This window comes from Trachypithecus francoisi, unplaced genomic scaffold, assembly GCF_009764315.1.
Source record: "Trachypithecus francoisi isolate TF-2019V2 unplaced genomic scaffold, Tfra_2.0 Lachesis_group2, whole genome shotgun sequence".
Taxonomy (NCBI): domain Eukaryota; kingdom Metazoa; phylum Chordata; class Mammalia; order Primates; family Cercopithecidae; genus Trachypithecus; species Trachypithecus francoisi.
The window spans coordinates 143,499,896-143,525,565 of NW_022681465.1; the positions used below are offsets into that span (position 1 = coordinate 143,499,896).

General features: G+C 35.8%; 1 protein-coding gene across 4 annotated transcripts in view; it reads right to left on the reverse strand.

Moving 5' to 3' along the window:
- FBXO38 (F-box protein 38) overlaps positions 1-25,670 on the reverse strand; it is a 59,674-nt gene that overhangs the window by 23,961 nt on the left and 10,043 nt on the right. For all 4 annotated transcript variants that reach the window (XM_033180721.1, XM_033180720.1, XM_033180719.1 and 1 more), the window contains exons 2-12: positions 23,870-24,060; positions 19,819-19,952; positions 16,478-16,641; positions 16,107-16,272; positions 13,847-13,984; positions 12,269-12,406; positions 9,523-9,616; positions 7,696-7,826; positions 4,152-4,322; positions 2,390-2,532; positions 1,253-1,463 (exon numbers count right to left, since the gene is read on the reverse strand). In XM_033180721.1, the coding sequence (XP_033036612.1) occupies positions 1,253-1,463; positions 2,390-2,532; positions 4,152-4,322; positions 7,696-7,826; positions 9,523-9,616; positions 12,269-12,406; positions 13,847-13,984; positions 16,107-16,272; positions 16,478-16,641; positions 19,819-19,952; positions 23,870-23,997 (1,618 nt within the window). In that variant the 5' untranslated portion in view covers positions 23,998-24,060. The remainder of the gene's footprint in view (positions 1-1,252; positions 1,464-2,389; positions 2,533-4,151; positions 4,323-7,695; positions 7,827-9,522; positions 9,617-12,268; positions 12,407-13,846; positions 13,985-16,106; positions 16,273-16,477; positions 16,642-19,818; positions 19,953-23,869; positions 24,061-25,670) is intronic.

The following is a 25,670-nucleotide window of genomic DNA, read 5'->3' on the forward strand; positions in this document are numbered from 1 at the left end:
GCGTAAGAGTACACCATGGACATAACGCACAGAGCTAGACAGCTGCATTTACTGCAGAAAAGTATAAAAGTCAAGGCTGGAAATAAAGATTTGGATTTAATACCATATAGCTGGTACTAAAACCTTGAGCTTGAGTGAAAATGTGTAGAGAAAGCTAGCATGGACAAAAGTGGAACACAGGAGGTGCTACAAGCAAAGGAAAATGAAGTAGGAGAAAAATCAGCAAAATGGTTTCAGAGATGCCGACAGAAGAAAGTGTCTCAAGAGTGTACAAGTCTAGGCAACAATGTCTAATGTTGCTGAGATGTGAAATTAGATGAAGGTCACGAAATGACCTCCAGATTCAGTAAGACAATCACTAGTGACTTTGCCAAGAGCCAAAGTGGAGAGTTCTAAAGGGACCAAGTGAGATGAGAAAGTGAAGACATTGCCTACAGATGATTCTTTTGTCAAAAACTGTATACTCAGAGTGCCCCTAAAGGAAATCATGCCCTGTACACAGTACATCTCATTGTAAAAGCAGGTACATAATATCGGACTACCCTGTTTCTCATTAATTACTATGTGCAAGAGTAGGCAAATGGGGAACAACAAAAGTTCCTAAGCGTCAACTGGGAAACTGGAAAATTTGGTAACAAACGAATCTTACATCACTTCACTCATCAACAGAGAAATGGATGGAGCACCTTCACACATGGGTTGGCACACCGCAAGTATTCAGTATATATTAACGAACTGGACAGACAATTACATAAATGAAATAGAATAGTCCTTCTTAGCTAATGTACTTAATCTGCTGGGTGGAAGTGAAGACCTAATGATTAAAGGTACATGAAAAGTGCCAACGTTTAGCCCATGGTTGGTATTAATCTTTCAGTTCTTCAAATATCCAGAAATGGTCTTAATGTTCACGCTATCCATTGGTCTGGGAGACAATAAAAGATACTCCTTTGTCTAAATCCAGAAAGTCAAGTCTCAGACCTCAAGAGTTACCACTCTACCCTAATTTCCCCGGTATCTGTAATCCCTCCCATTCTGTAAGTATTCTTATACAGTCTGTGGACAAAAACAGTTTTGAAACAAGCAAGAAAAGAGAAAAATTTCACCTACTCCCTCATGTTCCTTATCAACTAACTTTCCTCAGTGTGGAAAGTGACAAGTTGAAACATGGGAAAAGGGAACAGGATAAAGCAGAAATACAATACAAAGTAAAAATTATTTCTATCTGGAGCTCACAAAAGATCTGGGTTACCATCAGCTGCAAACTGCTGCTCTCCTGGCTGCAGATCTTGCCGAAAGTCATTCTCCTCGTCTGAGTCATCTGGGTGATGGTGATTGTTGTCGTGGATGTTGGCATTGTTATTCTGGGCATTATTATCGTCATTGTTGGAGTTCTGGTTGCTAACAAGAGCTGATGAAACCCCAATTCCTGTGCCTGCACTCAGACCAACTCGAGCACAACCCTAAGGCAAAACCAAAACACATACGTTTATTAATTTGGGTTAGTATCTATCACTTCATTTTTAATATCCCTTCATTTCACCTTTACATTAGAACTAGTATTTATATAGTACTTATTTATGAAATGCTTTCACATACACATAGAAAATCTTATTTAAGGCCTGCAACACTTCCAGATAGATAAAGGGTTACTGGTTTAATTTACAGATGAGGAATCACACAAGGAGAAGAGATCTGCCCAACAGCACATGGCCAGCAAGTGGTACAGCTGCAATTTGAAACCAGGATTCTGACCTCGAATCCTGAGCTTTCCCCATTATATTGTACTGCTTCAACAGTGGGAATGTAACCATTAATAACTAATAAGAGAGAACACAAATGGTTGAAAGATTAAGTTTTTAATTACTTTAACAGTACAAAGTTCTATATGTTAAGTAGTTTGAAAATAACATTTTGTACAACTGGGCAACCTCAGATTTCCCAGGCTATACAACTTAACAGAAAGATAGCAGCAGGGTAAAACACTCCCCAAATAAATCCTTAATTCTTATTTATACTTTGGGTTCCTAATTAGGTTTAATCTACCAACCCAATTATATTTAATCCACCAACGAATTATTCCATGTAATAATTTCTGTCTTAAATTTCCAGCCTCACCCTCACCTTACCTTTTGTTTATATACTAATGGAGACGGCTTCCACTTATTTCTTCCTTACCCTTCCCCAGAGAACCCTTAATTCTCATTTAGAAGAATGAGAGGCCATGCATTATTACAACCTTTATGCTTTCACTGAGGCTGGCAGTAAAAAGTCTGACTATAACACTATAAAGGCATATTGTTGAAAAGAAAAAAAAAAAATCACAGGCTGTTTTTATTTCCTTTCCTGAGTATCAAAATAAACAAAAACTCCCTCAAATGTATCTTACCTTGGGTGGTTCACGAAACATCTGATCCAGGGAAATAAACTCTAGGCTGGGTAACAATTCAATAAACTGGCCAAAAGAGTCCAGCTTCAAAGCATGGCACCGTACTAGGTTGATATCAACCAATCGAGTCCATCTTGAGTGGTCTGTTGAAGAAATGACATGACCAGAGAAAACATAAGTAACACTTTCCCCATTACTGATGAATTCTGATACAGGTCACAAAGACTTTCAAATCCTTTTTTATTAAATAACTTTTCCTTTTTTTCATGACTTTGAAAACCTGATGATTCTAAATTATGATGTTTACATACCTAATTCCATTGTGAGAACTAAATGGCCTGGGGAACATTAATTTGAATCCAATCAGCCCTGATTTAAATGTGATCCACTCAACAACCTACATGGCTTTTCAACAATAGGACACTGAATTAAAAAATTATGGCATATTTATTTAATAGAACATCATGTAGCTATTTCAAAAGAATGAAGGAGAGTTTAATATGCTTGCTGACATGGAAAACTCTCCAAATTATACTTAGTACAAAAAACAAGCTATAGGACAGTGTATACACAGTAAGATCCTTTGGTATAATATAATTATTTTTAAATGCTACACATATATATGCTGCAATATGCATAATTTGTCCAGAAAAATATACAAAAAACTGTTGATGATGGTTACCTTTGAGAAGAGGAGAGTTTTCATTTTGTACCTTTCTGTACTGTTTGAAATTTATCAAGTGCATGTATTACTTTTATTTTTTTAAGTGTTAACAGGAATTCTGAGTGATGGGATTATAGGCCATTTTTTGTTTTCTTCTTTATACTCTTCTGTATTTAAGAAAACAAACAAACCAAAAACCCAATAAATGTTATTTTTTTAAAGTCATCTACGCCTGCTACATCCTAAAGTTCATATTTCCCAGTAACTTCTTGGTTCAGCAGGGCCAGGGATAGAATTTAACTGCTGTTGGCACATGAGACATGACTATATTAATGAGTGATCTCAGCAGAGGTCCCAGCCCTAAAACAAGCCGGGATAGTAGCTTTGTGAGGAGATACAGATCCTGGTCAAGTGACTCAACAGCAGAGAAGGCTGTTCTGTAGGTGTCAGTGAGAGGCTTTGTCACAAGTACAACTTTTTCGAGCTCTCAATTTATTTAATGGTTTGTAAATTTCGGTATTTAAGAAGGGCCTTTAAGACAACAGATGACATTACTCTGAGAGGAAAATGAACTCCCACCATAAGGGAAAAATATCAAGTGCAAAAGTCACACTTCTACATATAGGAGATTGGAGGGGTAGGTCTGAAATAGACTGGGATTTCTAGTCAATAGAAATTTTTATCTCAGGTTAATGTCACTTAATGAAAGTTTAAAATACATACCTACTTTGTCCTTTCAGATGATGTGCCATTGTGAAGATAATTCTGAGAAAATAACTATACTCTCCTAAGTCCTAGGTAGCAATGAACTAAGCTTAATTTTATATTCCTAGCCCAAAGAAGTACATATAAAAATCAGGGCACTTGAATCCACAACCTGGAGAGTATAAATTTCCAGGTAGAAAACTTCAGAAGTTTAAAGAGGCATTGAATACACTTCCAACTAGTTATCAAAGGTTACCAGAATTTGTATGAACAATCCAAACGAAATACCTACAGTTTACATTAGGAATGCAATCATATCACACATAGAAAACAAGGGCAGTTGTATTATTTCAGTATCAATAAAACATAGCTGTATTTGTAAGTCTGTAATACCTGAGATCCAATTGTATGGGTTGTGTAGATGAGGGCAATTGTAAATTGCCAGATATTTGATACAGGAAAAAACTTCATTGACTGCTTTCATCCCTATATCAGTGATGATACCAGGATTTTCTACCACATCAGCCAAACCATACTTCACCAGATCCGCATTAGCCATTCTGCCTAAAAAGAGCAATCAATTTTTTAAAAAAGTCAAATTCTTAAGTGTTAGGGAGTGTTACCAATTTTGTATCTTACCAGTTAGTATAAAAAGTCTCTACCATCATTCTGTATCATCTGCTTATCATTGGGTTCAGGTGTAATTTTAGGTTAGCTATTATTTACATATGGTAGCACTTCTTGTACAAAATAATAAATTATATTACAAGTCAAAGGACAACTAGTAGGAAAAATTATTTCCAATTGTTTAGAGAAGAAAAAAGGCAAAAATTCTTAAAGCATAAGTGAAAGACATATCATACTGGTTCATACGATGCTAAAGTTTTAGCTTTATCATTTAAAAGGAAAACAAAATCTTAAAAACTCAACTCCCTCACAGTAAAATGATGTTCTTGAAGCCCAGTGTGGACATGTATAGAGAAGGGTAAACTCTGAGAATTTAAGATTCATTGTTACAACCCATGGCACTGGTTAGTAACATCTATCTATATCCTAAAAGTGCACTTCTTAACTCAAACACATGCCACTGGGCTTTAGTGCCTACTCTCTGGCCACAAACTATGGGTTTGGGAGTAAGTAAAGGAGGATCCTTTATCCTAGATCATGCCACTGAGAATCACACCTCATCCCTTGCCTCTTATCACTTCTCCCATCTGTCTGTCCCCTCACACTCCAAGATTCCATTAGTTCATAGTTACATCTTTAGTGTCTAGCATAGTGCTGGTGATACAAGAGCTCATGGGGATACATGTCTCTCACAGTCTGCAATCAACCAATACGCAGGACAAAGAAAACACTGCCGCTCTGGTGAAGTTGCCCTGAATATCACAGGGGTTTAAATCTTTAGCTAGAACATGTTTAAAACAATCCATCTTCTCCAAACTTCCAATTTTACTTTCCACATAGTTTACAGTTTTTCTCCTATAGTTCCTATTTTTGGTATTTCCTGGCACTTCTTACAGATTTCACCTTAATCCATTCTTTAAAATTTAGCTGAGCTATTTTCTTTAGCTCCTGGTAAGGACCTTTTCCCTGCTCTTTGGACTTGAGACGAAACTTCCATTTTCCTTAAGATAGGGTAAACCTTGAACTGACTCTGTTTCCTGGGCACTACTTGAATAAATGCAGTAACCTAACATGACAAATCAATGTTTTGTATTTAGTTTTTTGAGATGACCAACCACGTTTCTACTCTTGGGGCTTCCTGCTTGCCACACTCCTTCAAAATCCTGATGATATTACTTGAGATTCATGTTTGTTTTTCTTTTCAGCCCACAGGTCAGCTAAAAGTAAAAGCTATCATTTATTGAATACTTCCTAAGTGTCAGAGATTGTTGTAAATGTATATATCACTTTTCCCTTGATTCCTCAGAGCTACCCAAGAGAAAAGCAGGAAATCACCTTACCTTCATTTAAAAAATGAGAAGAATGAACTTGCTTAGGTCTCATGATTAGTAACATACAGGCCTCAATTCTCTCTCCCTCAAGCTCTAGGACTAAATTGCTAGGACTCTAGGGCTAGGACTATACTTTTTTCTAAAATTTTCACTGAGTTATACATCTCTATCACTATTATATAAAGCTTACAGATCATAAATCCACATGAACAAAGAACTCTCTAAAGATTCATCTTTGGGTCATTGCTAGAAGACAAAGGTGATGTTCCTATTTATTTATTCTGCCAGATCTTTTATAAGAAGAAAGTGACCCAAGTTTTACCAGAGGCCAGCCACCACTTCTTGGAGAGATGCTTCAAATCTAAATTACTGAGAAGAGAGAAACTAAGTGAGAGAGTGTGAGTGAGCAGTGACCTCATGACATCGTCCATAAGAAGTACCAAGCACCTATTCTGAAATAGAGAATCCTAGGCCATCTTTGGAGGGACAGAAGATAGTATGTATGAGGAAGAAATGGTTAAACTGTGGCAAATAAGAAGAGAATGATTGTACAAAGTTCAACATAACAGACTATTAAGTATGAAACAGAACATGAAACAAGTTGTGTTGAAAACTGAGATAATGATAGTCAAGAAGGTCTTTTTATGCTATGGAAAACGTACGTTGAGGAGAAAGAAACACTACAGGAAAAGAATTGGTTATAAAGATAACACTTGAAGACAATTCTTCAGTAGACCTAAATTTGGCCATCCTGAGGGTACACAATTTCTCAAGTTCTGAGCTTTTGGGAAAAATAGAAAACAAGATTACAGAAAGAATATCAATTTCAAAGCTAATAATTTTAAGTTACTATACAGACATTGCAGAAACATAGGGAATGTTAGATACTTCATTCAAAACCAGAAAAGCTTGATATCAAATGTATTAATTTTATATAAAATCATTGTACTAGGTAGCATTTTAAGCTATTTTGGAGAAAAGCTGATCTTTTTCTAAGCTATATAGATTTAACGTGATTCTAATAGTCAACTGTCTAGAAAAGGATAGCTTAACTTTTTAAAGTAATCACCTATATTAATGAGTACCGTGAACAACAAAAAAGTAAACAAAAAACCCACAACTATTATTGTAATATATATTAGAAATGAAAAAGAAAAACAGTCATGATTTTTGAGCTGGACTGTCCTGATTGGAAGAATTAAGCCTTCTTATGTTCTTCTACAACACAAACTAGATCCAAAGAAAAAATGTTATCTGCTATGATGATGAGAGTTCAAGAAAGACTTGTTGCAAATCAAGTGGGAAGAAAATGAATTCTTGAATAAATAAAAACATGTTGGTGATGAAAATTTTCTTTCGTATCTTATTGATGCCATATGGAAAAATAGTTTGAATAATGAATTGACATGCATTCAAACCCAAACAAATGAGTTCTTAATTGTAAATGCGTAAGAAAATGCTGTGAACAAGCTTTCCAACAGCAATCATCATTAAATGAATACTGACCATTATGTGCTCACACTATCTGGAAAATCCAGAACCCCCAGCGGGCTTATTATGGAAATGAAGAGCATGGGCAGGGAATGGGACCTCATTTGAGAGGACCATCAAAAGCTTCAAGAAGTGTGGCAGATCAAATTCAACAAATGGAACCAAGGATGACATTCTGTGAAAAAAATGAAGCAGAATGGGAAAGAAACTTGGGCAGTAAAGTGGAGACAATATCAAATGTAGATAAGGTTCTTTTTCTGGTGTATTGTTAGTAACTACATTTTCTATAGTATGCTAAAATCAGAGGCAATATGGAAAAAAAATCACTGACATTTCTAATTTAAAAGTTTATTTTCCAAGAAGTGAGAGCACCCAAGATTTTAAGTTGTCTTATGTTCAAAAAGACAAGGCACAACCCCAATTCAGATTTCAGTTTGTCAGGTAAATTTCCTACAGTAATTCTGGAATTAAAATGAGATAAATCTTACTCTGTAGCAAAAACTCATCTACATATCCTAGATGAAGGGTTTCAAACTGGGGGAACTCCAACTCTGCCATCTTTAGGGCAGAAAAGACACCATCTTTGGTTAGGGAAGGCTGGATCCGAACTTCATGTAACCTGTGAATAAAGAGAGAGAACATATCAGAGTAAAACAAAAACCATCAGAACCAAAGATTCCTCCTAATATAAGTGTATTAGTCCGTTTCTATGCTCCTGACAAAGACATACCAGAGACTGGGAAGAAAAAGAGGTTTTAATGGACTCACAGTTCCACGTGGCTGGGGAGGCCTCACAAACACGGCTGAAGGCAAAAAAGAGCAAGTCACATCTTACATCATGGCAGCAGGCAACAAAAGAGAGGCTGTGTGGGACACTCCCATTTTTAAAACCATTGGATCTAGTGAGACTTATTCACTATCACGAGGACTGCACGGGAAAGACTACCCCCAAGATTCAGTCATCTCCCGCTGGGTCCCTCCCACAACACAAGGGAATTATGGGAGCTACAAGATGAGATCTGAGGGGAAACAGAGCCAAACCATATCAGGAAGATTCTGAAAGAAGTTTATGACTTTAGTGAAGTGTCACAGATGTCAACAACTTCTCTCCCACCTTCTTCATTGAAAAAAAACAAAAACATATTTTCTTCAAAGGAGTATCTGCAAAGTATAAGGAAATCTTAGGCAGTACACTGAAGCTATACATTAAATAACAATTAATTACAGGTAATAATCTTATATCCTTTCAAGTGCTTTACTAAACCTGAAGAGTCAATGTGAGAATCTGCACCTGGTGCTGGTATTTGACATTTTGCTTTGGCTAGCTATCAATGTTGCATTTTAACCAAGAGTATAGTTCTGTAGTAGGTAACTTAACTTAGACTTAACTTAAACTTAGAAACACTTTTATTTTAGACCTTGAGGTATTATTCTGAGGGACTAGGCTCAGATTTGTCAAAGTTGAGGTTTCCTAAAGCTTGCAGTCATTATGAGGTGTGTATTATGTAACTGCAGAATTATCTTAATTCTTAAGAAGGGTAAGTTTAAGTTGTGTTCATTATTTAGAAAGACATTGAATTATTTTTGGATTGATATGAAAGATGAAAGAGTGGTTTATTTTTCTTCCTTGATAGTTCATTTTTCACAATGATTCTGTAAATACATGGCTAGGATTTCCAGAAAAAAAAAAAAAAAAAAACTTTTATTTTAGTTACAATCCTAATCAATAATCTTGATGGAAAAAGCTTTGTTTTTGAATAAATTTAAAAAATGCTTAAAGAAAATACTATAAAAGTGGAGGTAGAACACTGATATGTAAGAAATAGTAAATGTGGTATAGTGATACAACCACTTGGTTAAAAATTATAGATGTGTTACAAGGTCAGACTTTGGAAAAGCGGATTTAAAACACTGATTTCTGAATAGCAAATATTATCACCAAGTTACTAGAACAATCAGAAAATTATCCAGAGATTGAGACAATGGTCCTGAGAGGGCTACAGACACCAGAGCTTCAATCCTAACTTCTGTTGGACTCTCAGCCGTTTCCAGAAATTCCACTGCTTTTCTCTGATATGAGACCATGCCACTCTGGAGCTTGCTAGTATGCAGCTCAACTGGTTACCAGTATATAACATTAAGACCACCATGATGTTATACTCATCTGTTATTTAAACTTCTTTGTATTTTAAATTTGAATAAGGCTTGATCAAATGTACATACATATATACACACACATTCCACAATTTTTTGTAAAACAGGGAAAGACACAATTACTTCTGAAGTGAAAGACACAATACAAAGAGGAAACATACCTACGGGCAGCAGTAATGATGAGGTAACCAAGATCTACTTCAAGAGCATTTTTGCAAGCTCCCAGAACAATAGTGTGCAAATTTCTAAAACCACCTGAAGACGAGGAACAAAAACAAGTGTTTCTTTTGACCACAGCATTTTTAGTGAAGTACTTATATACTATACATTATAAAGTATTATCTTAGATGATAATTATTGGTTTAAAAGTAAATCTAAGCTTTGTTTTTGCGTTGAAATTATCTTAAGACGAATTATAACTACTAGTCACCTAAAAGGAGATGAAAGCGACCCTCATTTTGACAAGACACTCTGATGGCATCTGAAAACTACTCTAAAAGATTTAGACTGTTAAGTATGGATTTTTAGAAAGTCAGAAGCTGATGAGACAATTGTAAAAAAAGAAACCCTGCCATTTCTGGCCAAATTTTGAACCTCCAAATATCATAAGGAACAAGACCAGAACTACTTTAACTGATTTTTTTAATGTTTCTGAAACTTGTATTTACCTACAAAAAAGAACATAAATTACTAATGTATAGCTTAAAGAAATGACTGACTTATCCGTTTTAAATTTGTATAAATAAAGTCACAAAGTATGTATACTTTTGTGTCTGGCTTCTTTTACTAAACATTCTGCTTACGAGATTCATCCACATCGTTGTGTAGCTGTAGTCTGTTCATTCTTATTGCTGTACAGTATTTTGCTACATGAATATGCCACAATTTAATTATCCATTCTCTTGCCGACAGGCATCTTTCCATTTTGGGATGATCAGAAACAGTGCTTTTATGAACAATCTTAAAAATGTCTTTTGGTGAATAAATGTAAACATTTCTGTTGGGTTGAAAGCCAGGAATGCAACTGTTGCTATGTGTATGACCAACTTTAGAAGATACTACCAAACAGTGTTTCAAAGTGGTTGTATGAATTTATATTCTGACCACCAGCATATGAAAGGTTCTGTTGCTTCACATCCTAGCCAACATTACTGTTTTTATCTTTTTCATATTAGTCATGAGTAGGCAGTCATTTTAGTGCTTGCATATCACACTGTAGTTTCAATTTGCACTTCCCTAAAGATTAGTAAACTTTATCGTTTTTTCATGTTTACTGGATTCTTGTGTGGAAACTTTTCCATTCAAGTATTTTCCCATTTTTTCTATTGAGTTGCCTGCCTTTTTCTTATTCATTCCAGGAGTCCTTTATATCTTCCCAAAACCCAGTGTCTATATTGCAAACAGCTTCTCCCTTTCTGTAGCTTTTCACTCTTTTATTTTTTTTTTTTTGAGACTGAGTCTCACTCTCTCGCCCAGGCTGGAGTACAGTGGTGCGATCTTGGCTCACTGCAAGCTCCGCCTCCTGGGTTCATGCCATTCTCCTGCCTCAGCCTCCAGAGTAGCTGGGACCACAGGCGCCCGCCACTACGCTTGGCTAATATTTTGTACTTTTTAGTAGGGATGGGGTTTCACCATGATAGCCAGGATGGTTTCCATCTGCTGACCTCGTGATCCTCCCGCCTCGGCCTCCCAAAGTGCTGGGATTACAGGCATGAGCCACCACGCCTGGCTGGTTTTTCACTCTCTCAATCATGCTTTTTGATGGACAAAAAAAAAAAAAATCTTAATTTTAATTTGGTACAGTTTATCAATCTTTTCTTTATGGTAAATGCTTTTTGGTGTCATGTTTAAGAAGACTTTGTGTACTCAAGGTCAACAAGACATTCTTCTAAGTTATTTTTTTTAATTTCTTTGTAAAAATTGTTCTCATTTGAATCTATGATCCATCTAGAATTAATTTTTGTGTGAGGTATGCCGACTTCTTGAATAAAATATAAGGCAGGGTCACCCTTAGAAACCGATTAGAGAAGAGAATTCTCTGTTTTTCTTTCAGGACTTTTATACAAACTCAGCTTTCAGCACCTCTCTACAGGTCTTCTCTCTATGAATGGACTTACTAGCCTTCTTTTCGTTTTTGACTTTTATCTTGTTAACTATCGCCATCAATCAAAATATTGCTGGTCTCAGGGGTTATTTCATCCCACTGGCTAAATGTAATAAAGTACACTTACACCACACTTGACTGACAAAATGTCTAGAAATGTAGTGTTTACTCTTCATTAGATTTCAACAGTATTAACTATAATGTTGTTTGTTAACAATGGTACTTGATGACTTTCCATTTTATTTTAGAGAGCCTGATGACTTTCCATTTTATTTTAGAGAGCCAAAGTTAGATTTTTGGTTTCGAACTATTAATCACCCATTTTGCTAAACCACTATTTTTTTTTCTGCAATGAGATGATTAACATAGAGCATATTCTGTTATGTATTATTTATCTATTATTACATGATAGATATTAACATTACTAATGCGTAAATTTTTTTTGGAAGCCTAGGCTGTCCAAGTTATAAAACATCACCAAAGAATGCTAGAAATCCCTGTTAACATTTCTAAGAAAGATTCCAAATATAAGAGGTATTATTAGCCATGCAAAAGTCAAAACAAGCCAGAAAACATGTCTTATCACTCTACTGTCTATTTTAAGAAAGTTTAATGTGCACCAAAAGAAAATGAACACTAGCTATGCTCATAGTTACTTACTGTCCATCAAATACACCAGAGAAAGCACAATTACTGACAAGCATTTTCTTTTTAAAAGACTTACCAGGGAAGTTAAATAAAAGCTTAATGATTTTTTAAAGTTGACTTTTAAAAAATAGTTAGTAACTAAAGAAAATGAATACCTGATCTCCAACTGTCTTCAACAACATGTTGGATAAGACCTCCAAGGAAAGGAACTCGAACCATTTCTAAGTGTTCCAAGTTTCGGGCAGAGGCTAAGCCTGTTACTAAAGGGACATATTTCAAGGAATTTGTGGGTCCTAGAAAAAAAAAAAAAAATCTTTGATAGAACAACGTAAAGTGCCTTAAAATGAATTTCAAATCAGTGAAAGACATGTATAACGTATAAACTCTATATCTTAAAATGACAGCCAAATTGGCTCTCTGCAGTCTAGTTCTTGTTACAAATGCAAGTGTTAGCCTACTAACCATACATTTACTCAGCATAAAGGTTTTTCAGTAACACTGGAGAGAGATGTAGTATTCTGTAAATTCTCTAAAGGCTCAATAGTTTTGAACCCAAACTAACTAATGGGAAAAAGTCAAGATAAAAATTTGATCCTTCAATCAAGTAAACAGCTCAATCATTTAATCATCTCTATGACCAGTGTTGCATTAGATACTATAGAAGATCACAAAAGATATGGTCCTGTCCATCAAAAAACATGCAGTTGACATGGAGCTAGAACTAACATAAACAATTATAGAAGGATAAGAAGGCAGACTGCATCAAGTATAAAAATAAGATCTGCCACACTCCATGAAAAAGAAAAAGAGGAGAAAAGTAAGTTGGAAAAGGCAGAACCTGAAGAATGCATACAAAAAACAGGAAGAAAGTGCACATCTCAGGATAAGGCAGCAATAATACAGCATAAGAGAAGACACTGAGGTGGAAAGCTGTATGGTTGTCCAGGGAACAATGAATAGTCAAATGTGATGATAAAAGAAGGTATATCTTGGAATGGTGTCAGAATAAGGCTATCAAGAGGGGTCCTGGTTATTATGACCTTAAGCAGAGCAGTTCCCACTTAATGCTCTAAGTGCAGGGGTGTCCAATATTTTTATATCACTGGGCCACACTGGAAGAGGAAGAATTGTCTTGGGCCACACATGAAATACACTAACATTAAAGATAGCTGATGAGCTAGAAAGAGGAAGTGGGGCGGGGGAGGGGAGGTGGGGAAAAAAAGCCCGTGCGTAAATCTCATAATGTTTTAAGAAAGTTTAAGAATTTGTATTGGGCATCATGTGGGCTGTGGCCAGTGGACCATGGGCTGAACAAGCTTACTCTAGGGCAACAGGGACACTAAAGATTTCTGTTTAGAAGTATAATACCATAAAAGCTATGTTTAAGGTAGATTAAGGAAGCCAACTATTTACATGCAGAATGATTCAGAGACCAGAGACCAGAAACAAAGAAAGAAGACTGAAATTTAATAAAACAATCCTATGAAAAGTAAAAAGTGCCTGTAAAAAATACAGATATTCTGAGTTGTTTTTGTTTTTGCTGAGGTCAAACGCAAATCATGTTTCTAACGTCTTTAAAACAAAAAGTACATTTATCTTCACAAGATGAATAAGTTATAAGACATAAATAGTAATAGCATAATATAATTGTATTTACAAATGTAGCTAAAGTTTGCTTCAGGATATTTTTAGCATAGCTTATGTTTAATTCCACCATAACTGTGTACCATTACCTGCACAGTTCCTCATGACGAAAGTTCTTAAGCTGATACAAAGGAAGTCTTTAAATGGCTGTGGTTTAGTAAGTCTTACCCACTTCATATAAAGGTGCCTTAGCATTGGGATACAAGGAATTTCAGGAACATTCACCCCTAAAACACAAATATAAAAAAGAACAAACAAGAAAAATCACAAAACTATACTATATTTTGCTTATAAGTTCAAGAGTCTACTTTTCATATTAACAGCTTAACTGTTCAAGGATTTTTATCAGAACAAATTATACAAAATCTATCAAGTTTGCCTTATTTAAAACAGGCTTATAAAGAACAGTTTATGTAAACCATAAACTAACTTAACTTCTTTAGAAAAGGCCAATGGGAAGATAGAGTTTAAAAAGTATTTCTATATCTTAGATTAACACGTAAGTCTTTCTCATAATCTTACAACTCTACTAGGATACATTTTCCCACAAGAGGTAAAGTGAAAATGGATTATTGAAAGCAAAACTACAACGATAGAGATGGAACACACAAATTTACTACTTGACGACCAATGTCCACTGCCCCCCAGTAGGAAAACTAAATTTCTCAGTGCAAAGTCAGCAAGGTGGGTTTAAATATGCAAATAGATTATTTGGAAGATAGCCAGACACAGAGCTTTAAAAGCTGTTTTCTACAAATATATGAATGTTAAGACTTTGTAAATATGTGGTAGAAGCCAGCCAGCATGGCTCTGAGAAAAGCAGAAACTGTCAGTCATTTATTTTAGAATTTCAGATTGGTAAAGGTAATTTGATGCATGGGATCCATGAGTGGCTTAATACTAGGAATCACACCCACAGAGGACCACGACCAGAAGAAGGGAGGTGTAGCGTGCGGTGAAAAAATACAGGAAATACGGACGAAAGAAGATAAAAGCCAAGGAAGGGACACAAATTTATTAAAGAAATCCAAGGATCCAGGATGATGGCATTTAACAAACAGTAGTTGGCAAAACTGTTTAATGCAATTTTTAAATTTGAGACAATAGAAGCTCTGCTAGCAAGAATAACTAGAGAATGCAAAATCGGAGTGCTTGAATGGTCAGTTCTTTAAAGGCTAAATTCTGCCAAATGTTCTTATTGTAACCTACAAGGATTACCCCTTAACTTGTTCCTCTCAAAATAGCATCACTCTGCTATTTAACTCAATTTAGCTTGAACTACACACACACATAGTACAGCAACAAATGGGAAGTAAAATTAAGGATGAGACAAAAGGCCAAAAAGCAGAAGTGAGGTACAGATTGAGATGTACGATGCAGAAGTCACAAAGGTAAGTTCAGCATCTATTTTAATACTATCAAGATGGTAGTAATGATTGTACTGATTAGGAAACCCAAGATGGCAAGGGTGAGACGGATGCTGAGAAGACCATATACCCTAGGCCCAATCCACTTTCTGTTCCAAACTCTATAAACAAAGGACATAATTGCCCATTCTCTTGGTAATGTTCATTATTATTAGTTTACCATACCTCTGCATCACCATAATACAGTGTTAAACTGTTAAATGATTCCCATAAATTAATGCATTTTAGCATTATAGAAAATATAAAGATACGAAAGTAAGTCTTTGACCTTAAGGAGCTTATATTATAAATTTCAGATATTACAGAATCCTTATATCTAAAAATCCAATTTCAAACTAGACACCACTCCCTGATCTTACAAATGAAGGGTTGCTAGAAATCTTTACTATTCTCCCATAATTGTGTATCTAAGTCTTATTTAAGACCAACTCCTTATCATTCCTGATGCCCTCCCTTTACCACCTGAGTTTCAGAAATTTCCAGTTCTTTGGACCATCCCCAATACCTAGAATAACGCTTAAAACACACATTCTCTCTCTCTCTGTGTATATATATATACAGAATAAAGTAGTAAACAAATACTAAAGGCCAGACTATATTAACAGGGATGCCCGAATTCCTTTCAGTAGCGTTAAGCCAAAAGTGACAAATTTGAGAAAATATTTACACTTTTTACTTTAGTTGAAGTTATTGGTATATAATTTCAAAGAATATTCAGATAGAGAATATACACTTGGTGAAACAGTATTTCCCTCACCCCAGTGGATCTTTAATGGGAAATCTGAATTTTTATACAGGTCTTGCAAACATATATTTTGAAGTCATCAATCATCTCTAAAATTCTCATTATTCTTTTTCAGTGAATATTCAGGTTATATGGCATTTCAGGGAGTTACAAGTGACCCAAGAAACATGTACTCACCAACTAAATGTAAAGTTTGAATTTTGGCTCCTATAGGAATTTTCAGTTTATTTTCAGGAGGAATTGGGAAGGCTCCATTACGATTACGGAATTTCCCCAAAATATGAACATGGGGCATATATGTCCAAATGGATTCTACCAATTCCAAATGAGAAGTTTCCACACCCTAGAAAATAATGCCACAGCAAGCATAAGAAAGGATTTTAATTTAGCATCCAAAGCTTTTATTTCTGTACCACAAGATGCTAAGTACACAATGGAACTTAAAAGTTTGTAACAGATGATTTGCATATGAGTAAACAAGTCTATCATTCTTTGGTCTATTATTTCATCAACAGTTGATGCCAAAATGTCCAGCCAGGTGCACTCACCACTAAGTTTGGGCATGCCTGCAAAGCTTCTAGGACTCCTGGAATGCTAAAAGCCTCATGGCCCCTTACTCTTCGCCTCTCAAGGTATCGAGGGTGAAGGCCATAGAGCTGTTCAACATCTGGCATCTTCTTTAATAGTGTTAGAAAACTGGAATCTGTAAAGCCTGAGAAGTTCAGAAGTATTTAGAGCCAGGTTCATCTTTCTGTTCATTAATACTTACTAGGCACTTGTGATTTTTACCAAAAGTTAAAAAAGATTTCCTTTTCAAATTTCCGTAAGGCTAACACTAACGCTGAATAAACATAACAGAAAATATACTTCTTTAGTAACAGAGGAAATGTGTCAGAAACTCCACTTAATCTGAGTTAATACTTTATGGAGGAGGCTTTTATTATTGACTTTTTGGTTTTTGTTGCTTTTAAGGCACGGAACTCTTCAACAAAGAACACACTTTTAACCCAGATAACTTGGACCTATTTGGTGGATGGAACGGGACCACCCAACTGATCACCACCACCCTCCTCCTCCCCCACGGGTACTCTCGTCTGTAAATCCTTCAGGGCTCTGCAGAACACAACTAAAAATATAAATAAGATATGATCCTCATCCTTAGGAAGCTCACAGTTCTGATCTAATACCTATCTCAAATTATTCTAACCATTTTCTAATAATTACTCTGATACTCTGTCATATGTTTAACTATTACTCCCCTGCCATTTTAGACAATTAATTCTTTTGAAAAAGACAGATGCAAGTCAGCTAAGAGAACTAGAGTGATCCAATCTCAGGGGATGCTGTTGATAGGAAGCTATCTATCCAGGAGACCATAGCAGGAATTAACAAGATGGGAACAGAGAGAGGCAGGTTACTTTCACAGCAGGAGCGGTTGGTTAAGTAAGTGGGGAGACAAGCCTCATATGGATGCTATTCTCATCTGTTACAAGGGCTTTTTTATTTTTAATGAAAGTGGTCAGAAAGCCAACTGTCTGCTTATTAATGACAAATAAAAATATTAACTGTCAAGAATAAGAAGTAGGCCCCAAATATTTAAGTCTTACATACTTTCTTGAAAGTTGTTTTATTTGTAAGTTATCTCATTTAACATGTAAAGTCCAGACATGTTAACTTTAGTACCACAAAAATGAAGAGTAAGGAGAGACTAGAGATTACTTGGTCTCTAATTATAATAACAATTCTTATAACTTTCTTGTATAGTAACTTTTAATTACTGAACACTTCAATGTGTTAATCATTTTGTTTTTTCATTTATTCTCACGACCAAATCAGAAAGGTTATCACCCCATCTAACAAGCATAAAAAATGAAGTTGAGAGAGTTTAAGAGCTTCCAAATGGCAGTGCTGGAATCTAAAACCAAGTGTAACCTCTGCAATGTTTATCCTCTTTTGTCATATATGTTGCCTCCCACGAGAGAAATGGGGAAAGTTCTACCTTCTTTACAGAGATGGAGTGAGAATCCAAAGAGATCACATACATAAACCATAAAGTACTATTATATAAAGAATCTGGGTTAAACGCCAGAGAATTGGTCAGGGTGGCATTAGTGAGCAAGGTTAGTGTGATCTCATCTTAGGCTAGAGACTGTTTGCTTCAACTCTCTTTTGCATTCATTGCAAAGATGGGAAGCCTTGGGCTCACAGGTTATTTATCACAGCCTAAAAGTCAGCAACATGCAGTCAAATTCTTCTCTAATTGGTAAGTGGCAGTAATGTTAATGCTAAGACTGTATCACATGGGAGTTCTGCCATCCTGCCTGTATATACTATATTAATCCCATCTTCAGAATTCCCACCGGCCTAACCTTTGCAAAAGCAAAACTAATATAAGGAATAAGACGATTGTTTTCACACTGCCCTAATTTTTTTCTTTCCTGATATAAAGGATCATTCTGAAACAAGATGAGATGAATCTTTTACCCTTAGAATGGCTTTTATTAAATATTTGAAAGCAACCACGGTTTGCCTCCCATAAACCTATTAATAAGTTCCAGCCTCAGGTCTTTGCAATGTTTTTTATAAGAAAGTATATACTGGGGCCGGGTGCGCTGGCTCCCGCCTGTAATCCCAGCACTTTGAGAGGCTGACGCAGGCAGATCACAAGGTCAGGAGATCAAGACCATCCTGGTGAACATGGTGAAACCCTGTCTCTACTAAAAATACAAAAAATTAGCAGGGCGTGGTGGTAGGTGCCTGTAGTCCCAGCTACTTGGGAGGCTGAGGCAGGAGAATGGCATGAAACTGGGAGGCGGAACTTGCAGTGAGCCAAGATCGCACCACTGTACTCTGGCCTGGGCAACAGAGCAAGACTCCGTCTCAAAAAAAAAAAAAAAGGTATACATTGGTAACTACTATGGCCAACTGTTAAGAGTTAGCAACTGATTTGATGACTCTCTTGAAAGGATGCAGCACCCACCTGCACAATTCCAGTATTCCAGAGCTAACCTGTTCTGTTCTACAGAACAGAACAGGACAATTATTTCCTCCAGCCCCTTCACTTCTATTAAGGCTTTTTTTTTTAAATTTTTATTTTTTGGTCCCCTCTCAGTCTCATACCATTTTCAAAGTCTCATAATCTGGACATCATAGAAAAAGGATGACTTTACAAGACAGATTCATAATTGCAAAACAATAGTAACTAAATTGTACCAATTAATGGATTGGCGTTAAGTGAAAAGAAGCTTTAATTGCCTTTTATTTTAACTCCTTCCTTTCAAGTATGCCTTGCTTAGCTAAAGCCATTATCTTTCTTTTCAGGTGGTCTCTTCAACTGGGAACAATCTGTAGTGGTTAGGAAGCTAACTCTGAGTTCTTTACCTGTCAGCTCGGTCAGTGCCTTATTCGACAATCTCCAAGACCTACTATAGGCCATTTAAAGAAATTGGAGTTCTGCGGTCTATTTCACAAAAATGGCAAGTATTTATTTAATTAAAGGGTACAGTTTAGTTGTAGAGGAAATCTATGATGAAAACTGTTACCATTCAACGGAAAACCTGCATCAGAGAGTAAAGGACACACACGGTCTAATGTGATATACATATACTCCATTAACCAAAGGCTCATGTTCTCCAATCACATATGTGTGGACCAGGCTGATATAGTTACTTAGGGACAGGAAATGAAAAGAGCAGACTATTAAAACAATAAAGCCTCAGGTAAAACACACTTTACAAACCTAAAACCCAACATGAATAATTTAAACAAAATTTTGCCTCCCTACGAGGTGACTTAGATTGCCTTTTTTAGGAAAAGTAACTTTTTATGAAACCATTGTTACTACTTTCCAGTAGGACACTACCGTACTTTACAGACTAAATCCACTTACCACTTGGCATGTATTCCCACCAGCGCCCTGCACAGAGATCTACAACTCTCACAACTCGCAGATAGAGGGTCACTGCTTCCTTTAGCTTCCGGGAAAGACATTCCATACACATGATATCCTGCAGAGGGAGGTACCTTTGTGAGAGAAAGAAACTCATATTTATCAAGTGGGCAAGTATTACCTCTCACCAATAAGTTATTTTTTTTTCCTTCTTCCAATCTCCCACCACTCAAATGAAGTAAGATCTTCAGACAGAGATTTAAAGTTAACATGCACATATGGTCATACAGCTTTTTACTAAAAAGATAAGTCAGCAAATACTTGAGTATCCAAATAAGGTATTGAGCTCCCTCCACAGGTCATTTGATAAAACCTGCCTTTCTTCTTTCGAGTTTTCAAGGACAAAGAAAATCTAAAAACAAACCAAAAAAAAAAAAAAAAAGAAAAGAAAAGAAGAAAAAAAAATAAGTGCTTTTCAAGATGTGATGAGAAAGGAACCTGAGAAAGATCGGAGAGAATTACTCATTTTGAACATGGGCAATATTATTTCATATCTTTTACAGAATCTACTTCCTGTAGGGACACTTTGCTCCCTCTCAACTCCACCCTCCTGCTCCTGCAAACTCTACTATCTTCTCCATCAACAAATATGTATGCTAGCCATATAGTACACAATTTCTTTTCCCAGATTTTTTTTTTTTTTTTACCTTTAAGGTCACATACACTGATAAAAGTATTGCATAAGTATTAAGACACTTCATCTGAATTACAACTTCCTCTTTTGCATTCTTCATTATCTTTTCCTGAAACTTTCAATTAACCCTGACTTTTGTTCTATTATATATTCTGAAAGGTCTATTTTTCTCTCTTAAGACCCCTCCACACACACTTAATTAAATTTTTTGAAAAGTTAAAGCTACCTTTACCTACTGAACCTGTATTGCGTCACACTCTACTCGTTGTTTCACAACAACCTTAAGAGGTAACTAGCTGGTTCCTGTTTGCCATACAGCTCTCTCCCAGTCCTTTTTCTCCCCCTCTCTGACCTGCTGTGTTCCCTACCCATCTCTGGCTGTTAACTTTAGCCAATGAGAAGCACCAGCTGGAGGGCTGCAGGTGGCAATGCTGCCTTTCTACTGCTGCTAATCCCCTAGATGAATTCTTCATCATCCCTTACTTGTTCCCTAAACTCCACCTACACCTCTGTAAATAGTCCCTTCACTAAATTATCTTCAAATTCCAGGTAAGTGTATTTTCTGTTATCTGTTGGCACTTCACTGACATAGTATACACTATTATTACTCCATTTTACAAGTGCTGAAATTAGCTCAGAAGAATTAAACCTGCAAAATGTCACATGGCTAGGTAAAAGGGCGAAAGGGTCAGGAATGGCAACAGTTTTGTCTGACTCTAACTCTTAACAACACTGCTAATTCTGAAAGAAAAGTCCACATATGCCTGTTGAATATTCATCTGATCCATTTTTTTTCTACTTCTCGTCCTCTTCTTACCCCTTTAAAATGATTTAAATCAAACCTTATACAAAATAAAGCATTACTGCTAGCCATAACTTAATTTAGTCTCTATAACTTAGATTATAAGTAGAATTTTTCAGAAACATGACAACACATTTTATAAACAATGAAAAACATTAAATTTGCTTTCTAAATTAATTTTGCCACGGTAATATTTTTCTCCTAAATATTGTTATCCAACGTATTTGCCTAGGTTAAATTTATACTCCCTTTAAATACAAACAGATGAATAATCACAAAATCAAGATTATTTTACATCATATTTTCCCTAAAAAGTAACATGTTTTTTCTTCATGGTTATATAGTCAAAGGACTAGAGTTCAGAAGACAGAGCAAATATAACACTTTAGAAAAGAGAGCATAGCAGGGACAGCAAAGATTAGGTTTCTTTTAAGGAAGGCCATAGTTTTTCTTGTTTCATGAAGACATGTTAAGTAGTTACTACACCACCACAATGAGTCCTCAAATCAAAATTTTGGAAGACTAAAAATGAAACAAAATTTAGTTTGTTTTCAGAATAAACACATGAAGTTCAAGAACTAAGTTCATGGTTCTTTCTACATGCTGTCAAATGCTCTGTTTTCTTCATTGTAACTACCATTATATCTTGACTTGATTCCACTCCTTCCATTTGAACATTCTGTTTGAACTGCACAACGTTATCTGTTCTATTTTCAATTTAGATTATGGTCCAATGGCCAGGTGTGGTGGCTTATGCATGTAATTCCAGCGCTTTGGGAGGCCAAAATGGGAGGATCGGTTGAGGCCAGAAGTTAAAAATACATGGTCCAATTTTTTCCTAGCATTATCCAACTTTATCCCTAGATGCAATTTTACCTACGCTTTCTTAAAGAATTCTGAAGGATTTATTGTTTAATTCACTGATCCACTTTGAATTTAGCTGTAAGACATGAGATAAAAATGTGCTTTTATTTTTTTCTCCAAATGGTTTGTAAGTTGAGACATCGTTGCTGAATAGTCCACCCAGCTTTTCCTCACTGATGTGAATACAACCTTGTCATAAACTAGATCTCCACATGTATTTGAATGGAGCCTATGTTTGTCTCCTTCACCCAACTGTCTGGCTTTCTTTTCCAAAACATTTTAGAATGTAATTGAACATCTGGTAGTTGCAAGACTCTTTTTCTGAAAATTTTTGGCAATTCTGACAGAATTTTTCTCTTCCAGATGAAAGTTAATATCATTTTGTTTTGTTAAAAAAAAATCTACCATTTTTAATTTGGTCTTCTAATCCCAGACAGAACTGAACTAGCAAAAACTACAATGTGTCACACAATAACAAACTGCAGGGAATAATGACATACACATTTATATTTGAAAAAAAAATACAGTGCCTAGGATCTCCTAAAATAACTGTTATTGCTATTTGAAAAGTTCATAATCTGCAAATATTCATTTATAGAAATTCAAAACATTCTTAAGAACTTCATATAAAGAAATTTTTCATAGGTAAACAACCTAAAATAATGGAAAATCCAGATGCTTAGAGAAGTTAATTCCAATTTTCTGCAGTTAACTGCAGAAAACAGAAAACCTGAAAACAATCTAGATGTCAGACAAGGGAAATGATAAGTACCATGTTATTTACATTCCATAGAATAGTAAGCAGTAAAAACAAAAATTATGAAGACCATGTAGCAATATGAAAAGAGGCAGAATTTAACCATGAACATTCACCAAGCATTTATGCTTTCAGTGTGCTAAGTGTTTAACGCATTATCTCACTGAATCCTAATAATACTGCCATTATGTCTATCATTAGTCTAGAGCTAGCAAATAATGTACCCAGGATTCAAACTCAGGTCTCTAATTTCAGTGACAAAGTATGTTAGAATTTGTTTATTTGAATTATATACATAAGGACAATAATTGAAAGAAGAGAGCAGTGGAAACTAGAATGACAGTTTTCCTTCAAAAAAAAAAAAAAAAAAAGTTGTATAATGCAGTTTGTGTAAAAATGTAATTTTTTTAGAAGTCTTTTTGTGTTGTGCTCATAAAACAACTTTAATGTATGCACTGCATTTAGTTATGATGGGTATTATTTCAGAAAACTTTGTTACAATCACTTACAAGTATGTTTCTCACTGAGGGTTGTAGTCAGAAAAAGTCAGGAACACTGCCTTATATTGTGCAGTGTACACACATAGTGCTGTTATAATGCAGCAACAAAAGTCAACAAATCTATTCGCCAATAAAAATTCCAAGAAGTCTAGAAATGTTAACAGTCTAGAGAAAGGCTGTCCAACAGAACTATCTGTGACAAAAGAAATATTTTCTGTCTGTACTCTCTTGTCCTATACACTGTGTCCACTAGCCACATATGGCTACTAAGCACTTGAAATGTACCCAGTGCAACTGACGAACTAAATTTTAAATTTTTACTTAATTGAAATGTAAATGCTGCATGTAGCTGGCAGCTACCACATTAGACAGCACTGCCTCAGGGTTTGCTCTTATCCATTCCAGGTAGGTGAGTCAACCAAACACAATCTTACCTAAAAATATGGCAAAGTACTTCATGTGAAAGTTGATTCATATAGTCCTTTGTTTCATCTGCTGTCATTTCTTCTGGAATTTCATTATTCATGATACATGTTTTCACACTTTTCTTTCGTGGCCCCATTGTTGTGCAGTCTCCAATATCAAAGAGAAAATCTTCCCTTTTGTTTACTTGAGTTCAAAGTACCTGAAAAGCAAACAGAGAATGAAGTAGTCTAAAAAAACACATCCCCTATTAAAACACAGGTTAAACAATGTTTATTTTCAAACACACACAGGCAAAGGTATCATAATGGTACATATCACATTCAAATTAATAAAAACATTAATTTGTTCAGTGCAAAAAGCACAGAACATCTTTTTCTGAAGATGAGTGGAGAATCAACTTCTGAAGATAATGTAAATGTGCATTATTTAGAATGAGCAAAAATCCAGGAATCATGAGTACTGTGTTTTAATTTGTACTGCTGCTTCTTAGCTTATTCACTCAATTTCTCCAAGTATCAATTTCTTCATATGTAACATGTGATCATTCAATGAGGAATCAAAACCTCTTCCAGCTCCAGGAGCTTGTGGTTCTAGGACTGCCCCTAACATAGTAGAAACTAGAGGACATTCTTGGGTTCTAATCTTGATTCTGCCCCCAAATTACTTCTATAAACTTGCAATAATCTTTAAAATTCTTCTTTCTCTCACCTATAAAGTCAGGGATTAGATTAGTCATGGACCCCTTTGTGAATATGATAAAAACCAGAGAACTCCTAAAAAATAAACACAAGCTTATATACAATTTCAGAGAAAGAATGCAACATCCCTTCTCCCTCTCTTGTGAATACGGAGATGGTATTTCACTTTTGTATCACATGCACATTTTGTTTTTAAAATAAGCTTTAGAGAAGGACGAAAACAGAGAGAAAATAGGGGAGAGGGGAGGAATGGAGAGGGAAAGCAGGGAGAAAATGGGTTGCATGAGCACCCAGATGGTTTTTTGTTCTGTTGATCAGCATGTGGAGTTAACATCTTGACTGTCAAATTGTCCAGGAATTTTAATGAGGAAAGTTTATAGGAAATACTGGTCTATTTAATATTAATGGCTTTGTAGATGGAGGAGGCACAGGATGACAACTGAAAAGAGGTGCATTCACATTCATTTAAATATGCCTTGGCACATTTATTTTGAATACCACTTGTATACTCTGGGCTCATTGTAAACAAACAGCCCAGAGGCAAGTGGAGATACATAATCAAATAACCACGCAAATGAGCTCAGAATTACACAAGGAGGTAACTGCTACAAAGACAGTAAACACAGTTCTAAAGCCTCATATAACAAAGGGGCCTGAACCACTAATGGTTCTCCTAAGGAAAAGACAATTGAGCCGATAACTGAAGGGAGAGCAGGAATTAACACTGCAAAAAGTAGGAAAGAAGAAAAGCATTCTTGGAGCTACACAGGCATGTGCTGGATTCTGCAAAGGTGCTTGGCTCTTTTAAGGAACTGAAATAAAACCAAAGGTATTAGGGTACAGAGGGTGATAAAAAGGGAATAAGATGAGGCTGAACTGCTAGCAGGGGTCTTAATCCTCAATGTGATAGGAAACTCCTAAAGGGTCTTAAAAATGAGAGAAGAGCAATACACTTCAAGAACCCAAGCATTCAGGCATCTCAGTAGAAGAAAGGCACCTGGTGGGCAGAGGGTACTTTAAGTACATGCAGTTCCTGGGGTTCTTTTGCCTCAGCAGTAAATGGACACACTACTAGGCTAAGTAAATCTTCATCATTTCTTGTGCCTGTGTG